General features: G+C 36.0%; 2 protein-coding genes and 4 non-coding genes across 6 annotated transcripts in view; 4 read left to right on the top strand and 2 right to left on the bottom strand.

Moving 5' to 3' along the window:
* Window positions 1-3,331: 3,331 nt before the first annotated feature.
* On the bottom strand, window positions 3,332-5,473 carry LOC111451867 (amidophosphoribosyltransferase, chloroplastic-like). Its single transcript, XM_023092460.1, has 2 exons — window positions 3,516-5,473; window positions 3,332-3,485 (listed from the first exon to the last, which is right to left on the bottom strand). Exon 1 carries the CDS (start codon window positions 5,359-5,361, stop codon window positions 3,634-3,636), a length of 1,728 nt encoding a protein of 575 aa, XP_022948228.1. The 5' UTR covers window positions 5,362-5,473; the 3' UTR covers window positions 3,332-3,485; window positions 3,516-3,633.
* A 2,122-nt stretch (window positions 5,474-7,595) lies between these two features.
* Window positions 7,596-7,669, top strand: TRNAT-AGU. The gene has a single exon. It is a non-coding gene; the product is annotated as a tRNA-Thr (tRNA).
* Window positions 7,670-8,171: 502 nt separating this feature from the next.
* Window positions 8,172-8,245, top strand: TRNAT-AGU. Its single transcript has one exon. It is a non-coding gene; the product is annotated as a tRNA-Thr (tRNA).
* Window positions 8,246-8,489: 244 nt separating this feature from the next.
* Window positions 8,490-8,563, top strand: TRNAT-AGU. The gene has a single exon. It is a non-coding gene; the product is annotated as a tRNA-Thr (tRNA).
* An 85-nt stretch (window positions 8,564-8,648) lies between these two features.
* On the top strand, window positions 8,649-8,722 carry TRNAT-AGU. The gene has a single exon. It is a non-coding gene; the product is annotated as a tRNA-Thr (tRNA).
* Window positions 8,723-9,336: 614 nt separating this feature from the next.
* The window catches only part of LOC111451795 (probable ribosome-binding factor A, chloroplastic), a 4,599-nt gene continuing 1,635 nt past the window's right edge, over window positions 9,337-12,300 (bottom strand). The window contains exons 2-4 of the mRNA XM_023092350.1: window positions 11,078-11,251; window positions 9,754-9,968; window positions 9,337-9,638 (exon numbers count right to left, since the gene is read on the bottom strand). Of these exons, the coding sequence (XP_022948118.1) occupies window positions 9,822-9,968; window positions 11,078-11,251 (321 nt within the window). The 3' untranslated portion in view covers window positions 9,337-9,638; window positions 9,754-9,821. The remainder of the gene's footprint in view (window positions 9,639-9,753; window positions 9,969-11,077; window positions 11,252-12,300) is intronic.

Here is a 12,300-nt window from a genome sequence, read left to right on the forward strand (position 1 = left end):
AAAAAAAAAAAAAAAAAGGCTAAGATATTGGCACGTGGGACCAAGGCGTCACTTGGAATTTGGATGGGCTTTATTGGGCCCCACATATTGACGCCTTCTAAAACTACCTTTTAACGGAGGGAGCCAACGACGGCCTTTTCTCTTGTCTTTCCTTGCCCTGGCGTGACGGCCGTTTCCGTCATCTTCCGTTACTAGGGTTTCTCAACCGTTTCGTCCTCGTGAGAGGTGGGGCCCACATGCATTTTTTTTTTAAATAAAAAAATAGGACCTTTTTTTTTCTCCCTGTTAAATAAGTGTTGAAAATGTGAATCTATTTTTGTTTTTTTTTCCTACCTAATGATAAAGACAATTTTAAAATAAATAAATAAATAAATAACACACTTTCCAAACCACTTTCCTTTTCCATTACTGAAAATAAGATGAAAAGTCGAAGAAGGCACTCAATTTACAATATATATATATATATATAACACTCCCGGGACTCGACGTTTTTATAGTATGTTTTGTTCTCGCTCACATATTTTTTTAGAAAAATTCTTAAAATACCACCTTAAAATTTGACTCAAAACAGCGTATCTGGTTGATATAGATAATAATTATTAATTTTGTTTATGTCTTTAGGATCGTTCTCGTTTGAAATATAAAATTTTAATAGATCGATAAAAAAAAATTAGGATATTATATGATTGGAAGGAGGTGGAAGAAGGGAATTAATTTTGATTTGAAAATGAAAATATTGAAATTAGTAAGGGGCAAAATTGTACTTATAAAAATATGAAGATTTTGGTCAAAGAGTCAAAAGAGTCAAAGAACGTCACCACTTTGAATCTGAATTTAAACATGTCCTTTGTCGAGCCATTTCGAGCAATTATTATATTTGGTCAATAAAGTTGCCCCCACTCCCCCCCTCTAATCCTTTAATAAATAAATAAATAATATATATTAAATTATCTCGAGGATAAAAATAAATATAGGTTAAATATACTCGGTCGTTTTTTTTTTTAATTATTTATTTTACTTTTATTGTTATGAAAATCTCAAATTAAATTCTCTGAGAAAATATATTATAATTGCTGAAGAAATAGTTTATGTCTTGTCTATATTGTGGTTGATTGGTGCACTCGGTTTCATGTTATAAGTTTAGTTTATGAATTGTCACGTATGTATTTATGTTGTCTCAAGACTTTAAAAAATGTTGGATAAATTCTTAAACTTTATAAAAATATTTAATTACTTTGTTTTTAATTTTGGGATATAATATATATTATTATTTAAAAAAATTTAAATTAAATTTGTAATTTAAGAAAAGGTGAGGGACTATTTTGTAAATTTAGGCATAAATATATTTGAAAAAGAAAAGAAAATAATGTAAAATTGATTAAAGAATTGGGTTGATAATGTTGGGGAGAGTACATCTGGACAGGCTTGTCCTGTGTTTTACAGCAACGGAGGCGTTTCTGGGATGGGTAATTTGGTCTTTTCATATACCCAAAATCACGGGGAGGATACGATAGAGTGACAGGTCGTTGTGGCTCCGCAATGACGTGGCGGCAGTAGATAGGTTTGTGAGGATCCAATGTTATCTCATTTTACGTCAACAGCGATCAAGTGGATTCTGATCTTTTTGTTGAGAAGTGGGTCCCACTTCTATGTGGGCCCTAGATTCTCCGATTTTTTCTCCAGCCGCGTTGTTTGGTCATAGCATTAGCGTGCCCTTGTCTGGATTTACTTTCTTTTATTATTTATTTATTTATTTAGGCTAAATTATCTCTCTATATATATTTATATAATTCCCCTAAATAAAAATTATTTAACTTCAAAAATTGGGTCAAGCTAAACACGTTTAATTTTAAATTTTTTATGATCAAGACATCGAAAGAGAATGTGCATCTTATTAGTATAAATAGTAACATTATGCTCACTCTAATTTAGACGTAATTGATTTATTTATGTACCCCTTAGTCATCGAAATCATGTCTGTGTCTGCAAAACCTGTATTGTCTAAAAATATACTGCAGGGAGACCAAGTAGTCATCAAGCCTCCCGACCAAGTATTGTAATTTATGCAGTTGACTTTCACAATGCTTAATTTCAACCATTTTCCTCGACCACGTTTTCTAAAACTTATTTTTTTCTCGAAACGTGGCTTGAGGCTTAACCATACGTCATAATTGACTGTAAAGTTCGATTTTTTTCTCGAAACGTGGCTTGAGGCTTAACCATACGTCATAATTGACCGCAAAGTTTGATTTTTCACATGACTGACTTGTTCGTTGGATTAGAACAAGTGTAACACAATTGCCAAATCTGCTGTTTTGACACCTTACGAGCTTACATGTGCTTTACCCACCTTGAAACGATTTCGGTAGGCCCAAAATGAGATTTTGGGCCTTTTACTTCTTTATTTGGGTCCAACCTAGCTCTATCTAACCCATGCTTTAGCACATAGTATAACGGCCCCGATGGAACGGAACAACAAGCACCAGTTTGATGACTTGGGGGTGGTAATTTAGTGGCAGTGGGTGGCAAAGTTGCTTTGTTACCTATTCCGTTAGGAACACAGATTTTTTGGTACTCATATTCATGCATTTACGATTCATGTAACAACATTGATACTCCTGAAAGGTGTTCTATTTTCTCGTAACTTGCGTTTAATACCAAATAAAGCAAATCTTGGTTTTCGTTTCCCTTGTGATGGATCGGGAAGAGGGGGTACATTCACAAGTTAGGATTTTGTAGCTCAACGCTTTATGAATTAGACATTCATAACCCAATTCGAGAGTACATGTTTTTGTTTGTTAATTTTTCTAGAGATCTTTTCCTTAGAATGACCCATAAACCCATTGCGGCCATGTTTCGACTATTCTAGGCTTAAAAACAACAACATCTAGATAATCGAGGGCTAGCATACCCAAACCACCATCCGTTCGGGTGGTAGCATACCCAAACAACCGTCTAACTATACAACATTTAGAGTAAGAAACCATAACAACAAACGAATAAGAACATCCCTAACTATACAATTCACTCCGCTTGGAAGCCAGCGTCCTCATTGGCACACTACTCAGTGTCTAGCTCTGATACCAACTGTAACAACCCAAGCCACCGTTAGCAGATATTATCCGTTTTAGCCCGTTACGTATCGTCATCAGTCTCACAATTTTAAAATGCATCCATTAAGGAGAGGTTTCCACACCCATATAAGGAATGATTCGTTCTCCTCTCCAACCAACGTGGGATCTCACAACATACCGTTCGTTTAGGTCGTAGTATACCCAAACCACCGTCTGACTATACAACATTAGAGTAATAAACAATAACAACAAACGAATAAGAAAAACCGTCCAACTATACAATATTCAGATAAACAAATAACAAGAACAACAACCGTCTGACTATACAACATTTCGAGTAACAAATAATGCAAAATTGACATAAGAAACCATTTTGCAGAGCCCATTAATCATCACATAACTTAGAACACTCTAAATCATGCTCATCACATAACTTAGAACACTCTAAATCATGCATTCTTCCAATCACAAATCACTTCTATAACTCTCCAACTGTGAAGGATATAAGAGAAACAAAGACAAAAACAAGATGAATCAAGTTTAAAGTAAAAATATCAGATCAAACGCCCCCAACCTTCTCCACTTTGAGATGATTTTCAAGATTTTGATGTCTGTTAGCTTGAACCCATCCTCCATCAATGGATTCCAAGCTCCCATTCAAGCCATCATCAACAAAATCTCCAACCCTTTTCACTTTGATCTCTCTTGGCTCAACTGGGTAGTTCCCTGAAAAGCAAGCATAGCAAAAGTTTGAAGAATCATTGCCTAAAAGCTTCGTTAAGCTATCAAATGGCAGAAAAGCAAGTGAATCACAGCCAATAAACTCTCTTATTTCATCAACACTCATCCTGTTTGATATCAGTTCTTCAGCACTTGGGGTATCAACTCCATAATAACATGATCCAATAATTGGAGGGCTAGCTATCCTCATATGCACTTCTTTAGCCCCTGCTTCCTTTAACAGCCTCACAATCTTTGAAGATGTGGTGCCTCTAACAATCGAGTCATCCACGACCACGACTCTCTTCCCTTCCAACACTGCTCGAACCGGCGACAACTTTAGCTTTACGCCGAAGTCACGAATCCTTTGCGATGGCTCTATGAATGTCCTCCCAACGTAATGTGACCTTATGAGCCCTTGTTGGAAAGCAACACCAGCTTTGGCTGCATAGCCAAGAGCAGCTACTACTCCTGAATCTGGTACGGCTATCACGACATCACAATCGACAGGGGCTTCGGTTGCAAGTATCTCGCCGAATGCTCGGCGGGATTCGTAGACAGAACGCCCGAAAACAACAGAGTTCGGTAGAGCAAAGTATATGTGTTCAAATATGCATGATTTTGGCTGTGGATGAGCCATTAAACAAAGGGATTGAATCCCATTTTTATCAACTACCAAAACTTCACCAGGAAACACTTCTCTATCGTATGTGGCTTCAATTAAATCTAGAGCACAAGTTTCAGAAGCAAACACAACAGAGCCATTACTTCTCCTACCCATAACTAAAGGCCTAAATCCATAAGGATCACGTACAGCTACCAATTTATCTTCAGTAATAAACACCATTGAATAAGCTCCTTCAAGCTGTTCACAAGCATCCACAATTCTCAATAAGAACGGCCTTTGTTTAGAAATTGCAATAAGGTGAAGAACAACTTCAGTATCAGAACTAGTATTGAAAATGGAACCAGAATCTTCAAGTTTAGCTCTAAGAGAACCATAATTAACCAAATTACCATTATGAGCAACCCCAACAGAGCCGAATCGATATCCAGCAACGAAGGGTTGGACATTCTTAAGCATGGAAGCTCCAGCCGTGGAGTAACGAACATGGCCAATAGCAGAATCGCCAGGTAATTGATCGAGTTTGGTTTGATTGAAAACCTCAGAGACAAGGCCAACGCCGGTGACGGATTGAAGGACGTCGTCGTTGACGGAGACGATACCGGCGCCTTCTTGGCCGCGATGTTGGAGAGCGTGGAGGGCTAAATAACAGAGGCGAGAGGCTTCGTGGTCGCCGTAGATTCCGACCACGCCGCACTCCTCACGCGGCTTGTCGTCGGAATCGTCATCGGAGAAGAAGTGAGAGATGGGGGATTTGGCAGCGGCGGCAACGGCGACGAGGAGGGGTTTGGGAAGGGAATGGGAATGGAATGAGTGGGATTTCGGAAGAGATTTCGAGGAGAAGGAAAGAGGGGTCGGAAGGAAATGTGTGGGATGAGAGAGAGAGGGAGAGGGAGAGGGAGAGGAAGAGAGAGAAGGGAGGTTGAGCGCGGCGGCCGCCATGGGAGGAGGTGGAGAGGGATAAGAAACAGAGGAGGAAGACGGTGGCTTATGTGGAGGAGTCCGTTTGTTTCTATTTAGGTTTTTGGGCTTTCAAAAACTCATACTTCCAATTTTGGTGTTTGGAACCTTTCAATTTATTATTATTTTTAGTTCAATAGATCTATTTCAATTTCAAATCCAACTAATTTTTCATAATTTTTCGAAATTTGAGAGTGTTCGTATCTAAAACCTAAACTACATAACCAACTTGGGTTAGGTTAATTTTTTTCCGGTTGGTTTGCAGGTTAATATTTTTTTTTGGTCGAGTCAACTCAACCAGCCCGAAAACAGTGTTACAATAGAACCCGAACCTAATTTTAATATATTATAAAAACTAAAAATATTTGATTATTGTAACAAATGTTAGTGATAAGTGATAACTCGTAAATAAGTAAATTATTTTAAAATAATTTAAAATAAAAACAGGAAGGTTAGTTTAGATTGAGTTGTGAACTCTATTCGAGTTATAGGGTCATCAACCCAACCCAGTTCGTGTACACTCAGCTCAGATTGAGTTCTTAAGAATAATTTTAACGAACCCGTCATTTTTTAATATAATTTATTTTTTTAATATTGGAATTTGCCTCAGAATTAGATTTCTTTATTTAAAAAATCATTCACTAATAAACGATTTTCTTAAAGAAAAATTTTATTCTAAATTTGGTTACATTTTCCAAATTTACCCTTTGCATTTTTATATATATTATTATTATTTGTTCAAATATTGGTGGGAAATTTTTTGGCTTTGGAAAATGGAGAAGCAAAAAGTTTGGGCTGACGAGGACCAATGATAAAAGGGTCAACGCACTCACAATAATGACGTGTCAGTGTTGTTTACATGATTGTGGGCCACGTGTCTACGATTAATCTTTGACTCGATTATTAAATTGATTAAACTTTCAAAATTTTTAATAATAACCTTAAATTTTTAAAAAAATTTATTAATATTTCATTAATACTTTCTCTTTTAGTTAAATAGTCATTTTTTTAAATAGCCATAAAATTTAAAACTCATAAATTATTTTTTTGAAGTATTTAAAAAAATTAAAATGTTTTTTTAATGGAAAATAAATACGTCACCACAGGATTCTTCTAACTGCATGACAGCAACGTGGACATTCCTTTTCCTTTTGACAGCTGGCGTGGAGATTCCCTTCTTTTTGCCGTCTGACGTGGAGTTTACAATGAATATATTCTAAATTACATTTTAGTCCTTGTGATTCCTTGTTTTTATAAATAAATTTAGATTCCATTTTTTTTAATTTTAAAAATATCTAATATTATTCCCTTACTCTATCGTTCCAACCAAACAATATCGACTTAAAATTTAGTCCGTCATGTTTATATATTATTTTTTTAATTTAATAATATGTATGAGGAGAGATTCAAATCTACCCAGAAAAAGGAAACATGACTGGATGTGTGTGAAGACCGATAAATTGTGAGACCTCTCCCGAGTAGACACGTTTTAAAACTGTGAGACCGATAAATTTCATATTTAAAATAAAAAATTTAAATTTAAATAAATTATATAATTAAAAATTCGATAGGATAATAAGAAGCCTCAATTTAGGGTTGGAGAAATGCCTCAAGTCCTTTTCAAATCCATTTAATAAAATATATTTGTGTGACCCCAAATGTTATGGATAATTACGGAGCATAGCCACATATGAAAATTTATTATCCACTTTGATTTTCAAAAAATATATAAATGGCTATTTTTTTTTTTTTTTGTAAGTTGCCGGGTTGAATCGCAGCTTGTCACACGGTCCAACAATGAAAGAAATTACGTGCATTGCCTAGTTTAATATGTCGAGGTGAGGTTTGGACAACACTCGACGTGTTTTTGATCTGACCTACCAAGTTAACCTTTCCTTAGATGACGATAACACTGACGAAGGATCTGCATGTCCACAACGTACGATGTGACTTGGGTTTAGGGTTTTTGTGGGTTGGGTTGAGACATTTTCTAGACCTAACCTAATTGTTCGAGTTGTTTCAACCCGAACAGCCCTAACTAAATAGTGAACCTAACCCAACTCAACCATAGATATTGGGTTGGGTAGGTTCGGGTCATCTATTCAAAATTTTATTTTTAATAAAAGTAAAATAATTATGTAACTAAATAAAATAAAGTTTTTGCTTCATAAAAACTAATATTGATTTAATATTTAAATAGATCTTTCAAACAATAAGCTCTCGTAGCTCAGTTGGTTAGAGCACCCGTTTAGTAAGCGGGAGGTCTTGAGTTCGACTCTCAACGAGAGCACATAAATGTTATTTTATTTTAGGTTATAAAAGTTGAACTTTTAAACACTTAATTATATTACAAAAACAATAAATTTAATAATGTGTATTCATAATTTAAATCAATTTCAATTTGATTTTTTTTAAAAAAAAAAATTCTATCTTATTTGACTTGAAGCCGTGATTGTATTAAGAAATTGAGCCATTAAGATTGATTTACTTTGATAATGTTGGATTGGGGTTTGTTGGGTAAGGATAAATTAGTCTTTTACTTATTCTTCTCATCAGTATGGATAGATCTCTTAGTACGTTTGATATTTCTATGTTCGGTATGTCTACACTATAAAAATGTTCTTGTAGCTCAGTTGGTTAGGGCGAGTTCAACTCTCAACAAGGCTCGATCATATCAAAAAATTAGTTGGTTTTTTGTTTTTATTTTTCAATTAATACTATGTACAAATCCTAGTCATCTTTATAATCTTTATTTGTCATTTCTACGTTCGGTATGTCTACTTTTTGAAGTGGCTCTTGTAGCTCAATTGGTTAGAGCACCCGTTTAGTAAGCGGGATGTCTTGAGTTCAACTCTCAACAATAGCATTATATTATGTACTACTTAAAAGATTAGGGTTCGTTTGTTTTTCGTTTCTATGTTCGGTATCTCTACTTTTTGAAGTGGCTCTTAGCTCAGTTGGTTAGAGCACCTGTTTAGTAAGCGGGAGGTCTTGAGTTCAACTCTCAACAAGAGCACTATTTACTATTTTAAGTTGCACATCGGATCTCAAATAGATTAGGGTTTGTTTGTTTTTCGTTTCTATGTTCGGTATGTCTAAGTTATGAAGTGGCTCTTGTAGCTCAGTTGGTTAGAGCACCCGTTTAGTAAGCGGGAGGTCTTGAGTTCAACTCTCAACAAGAGCATTATTTACTATTTTAAGTTGCACATCGGAGATTAGGGTTTGTTTGTTTTTCGTTTCTATGTTTGGTATGTCTACCTTGTGAAGTGGCTCTTGTAGCTCAGTTGGTTAGAGCACCCGTTTAGTAAGCGGGAGGTCTTGAGTTCAACTCTCAACAAGAGCATTATCTTTACTATTTTAAGTTGCACATCGGATCTCAAATAGATTAGGGTGTGTTTGTTTTTCGTTTCTATGTTCGGTATGTCTATCCTTTGATTAGGGTTTGTTTGTTTTTTGTTTCTATGTTCGGTATGTCTATCCTTTGAAGTGGCTCTTGTAGCTCAGTTGGTTAGAGCACCCGTTTAGTAAGCGGGAGGTCTTGTGTTCAACTCTCAATAATGCACTATTTACTATTTTAAGTTGCACATCGGATCTCAAATAGATTAGGGTTTGTTTTTCGTTTATGTCTATCCTTTGAAGTAGTAAGCGGTGTCTCTTGTAGCTCAGTTGGTTAGAGCATCCGTTTGGTAGAAGGAGGTTTTGAGTTGAATTATATTAAACTTTTTTTAAAATTAAATTAAAAATACTATTGTGTTAATACTATATTTAAAAAATACACATGAAATTTTAAATGTATTATCAACCCCGTAACTTTTATAAAAAAAAATTTATACTATCAATATGTAGACAAAAACGGTCAATTAACCCCAAAAAAGAAAAAAAGAAAAGAAGAAGAAAAAAAAAACAGTTGAATATCCCAAAAGAAAAATAAGTTGCAAAGATGAACATGATCCCAACTCAACATAGAAAGCTCCTAAGATTCCATACCAATATTACGGGTCATATCACGACAAACATTATAACGAAACGACATAGATGTCGACATTCACATTTAAATTCTTATGCAATATGTATTTGATATCAATATTATCGTCCCCATGCAACTACGAACAGATGAATCAGAAGATAGAATAGGAAATTTCTATCTATTATATATGGTGATAATAGATTATGGGTTGCATAATGAGAATCATGAGCAACATCATTTTGAATCAGAGGCAGAGCTTGGTGTTGAACCATTTTTACCTTCACTTCTTGCTCTGCAAATAACAATGGTGGCTTCAAAATTATATCATCCAAGAGAATCCATAATAAAGTTACTAAGATGGACGATAAAGTTAAACCCAGATGGATGAAACTCGTAGTATAACGAACCTGCGATGGCAAACCGATGCCTCAGCACAGATGAGCGTAAGTTGAACAAGAACTGGAACAGTGACGACCTATTGTACGTATATTATGTCTTCATCAGCATCATCCTCTTCCCAATCCCGGTCGTCTTGAGGAGCATCAGATAGTTCAGATTGCTCCATGTCTTCATCATCGATATTGTTTTTTTCGTCTTTGATCCGATCCAATATGGCAATTACCTGGTAAAGTTCAAACAAAAATAGTACAGGAAAGAACATTGAAGTAATCTTCCAGTGGCTGAAATTATAGGGATGTGAAAATTGAAAATTTGCATTAGGCAATGACTGGATGAGTTTCAAAACGGAGTCTTGACCTTTGTAATGATAACGGGTGCTTTATCGAATGAGCTATGCTCGACTCGATGAGTGTTTGTGCTGTAATTTGTTATCTCCCTCGATAACTGAACTACCGAAGCATTTCACTAACCCCGAGCTGCTTTGCTCACCCCATGATCAGTTTCGAAGACAACAAACATTGTAAACTTTTAAGTTTTATGGCTAGAGACGTAAACCCAGGACCTTTGAGCCCAACATCTCAAGCCCCTATAACTAAGATGACCAATTGCTCTCACACAAAACCGTCTCTCCTACTGTTACAGGAAAATTTATCATTTCCAAGAACTTTTTGTAGAAAATAGCTGCCAAAACAATGATATTTCTAGAACTTCCCAAGGATAATTCAACAAAAAAATAGTCAATATGTAACGGTCCAAGCCCACCGCTAGTAGATACTGTCTTCTTTGGGATTTCCCTTTCAGACTTCCCCTCAAGACTGCTAGGGAGAGGTTTCCACACCCTTATAAAGAATGCTTCGTTCTCGCTCTCCAACCAATATGGGATCTCACAATCCACCCCCCTCCAGGGTCCAGTGTCCTCAGTGGTACTTATTCCCTTCTCCAATAGATGTGGGACCCTCCAATCTACCCCTTTTGGAGCCTACCTACCTCCTCGCTGGTACATCACCCGGTGTCTTGCTCTAATACCAACTGTAATGGCCCAAACCCACTACTAGCAAATATTGTCCTATTTGGGCTTTCCCTCAAGGTTTATAAAACGCGTCTGCTAGAAAGAGATTTCTGCACCCTTATAAATGTTTCGTTCTCCACCCCAACCGATGCGAGGTCTCACACGATAAACTCGAGGTTTGCATGACATAAATGCAAGCATTGGGAAACAATGAAGAATATGAGATGAATAACACTTTTGGAAGTAATTCTTAAAGATAATCGAACTAGTCTCCAGTCACAGCAAGAAAATTTATATAAGCAAGAACATAAATTGTTACTTACCCTGCTTCCTCTCTCAAAAGACTCATCTTCTATAAAACGTATCTCAGGAGTTAACCGAAGCTTCATACGTTTTCCCAATACACTTCGAACATACTTAGCTTTAGATTTCAACCCAGCCATAGCAATATCCTTTCCTCTTTCATCACCAAAGACGGATACATATACTTTAACCACCTGTGTCCAAATTCATACAATAGCATATAACAATGACTTTATCAGCTATTGATAAAGGCAGCCAACATATGAACTAAAATGAAAAGAAAAGGCTCTTTAATTGTATTCCTGGACAATTTAAATTTAGAGTGACATTTTCACACCAACATGGTTACCTATATTGTATCATTTAAATAACAAACTAACTTGTGAACTCATGAAAGGTGAACGATCTAAATGGTGAAACAAGGTTTAAACTTCATAGTACTGAAAATTTCAAAACAATAAAAAGTATTATGTACACTCTTCCAAGAAATAATCTCGATGTTACATTTCACATTGGCGACAATCGAGAGGCTGAGCAGTGAAAACTGATTTCTGGGCAAGATTGAATGTAACAGCCCAAGCCCGCCGCTAGCAGATATTGTCCTTTTTAGGCTTTCTCTTTTGAGCTTCCCCTCAAGATTTTTAAAAAGCGTCTGCTAAGGAGAGGTTTCCACACCCTTATAAAGAATGTTTCGTTCCCCTCTCCAGCCGATGTGAGATCTCACAATCCACCCCCTTGGGACCTAGTGTCTTTCACTGACACTCATTCCTCTCTCCAATTGATGTGGGATCTCACATTGAAAGCAAAGAGGCTTACTACTGTCAAGCAAAGAGTAAAGCCACTACCCAGCTCAGTGATGGCTGAGAGTAGACCAAAAGGGCACAGTCATGGCTTTTATCCCATTAACATTTCTTATTCTGACACACAAAAGGTGTAACATATCAACATCTAAACCTCTGTTACCATGAGACCAAAAGGCAAATTCTAAGATATAAGCTGTTCATGCAATGTTAAATCTGTTCAAACATCAATAAGAAAAAAAACAACCACCATTTACACAACAGCCACGGCAAGTTCAAAAACTCAGGTACCTTTCTTACTATCATATTCAAGCATAGAATCAGCCTTAATCTTCAATTCTTTCCCAGTTCCATAACGAAAAAGAAACAAAATATTCTGCAATTCACTATAGAGAAAAAAAAAAAAAAAAAAAAAAAAGTTCTCAGCTCTTCAATTTGAAAAA

This window comes from Cucurbita moschata, unplaced genomic scaffold (assembly GCF_002738365.1).
Source record: "Cucurbita moschata cultivar Rifu unplaced genomic scaffold, Cmos_1.0 Cmo_Scf00013, whole genome shotgun sequence".
Classification (NCBI taxonomy): Eukaryota; Viridiplantae; Streptophyta; class Magnoliopsida; order Cucurbitales; family Cucurbitaceae; genus Cucurbita; species Cucurbita moschata.

Coding starts and splice junctions, on each gene's coding strand:
- LOC111451867 (XM_023092460.1), bottom strand. CDS start 5,361: ATGGCGGCCGCCGCGCTCAACCTCCCTTCTCTCTCTTCCTCTCCCTCT.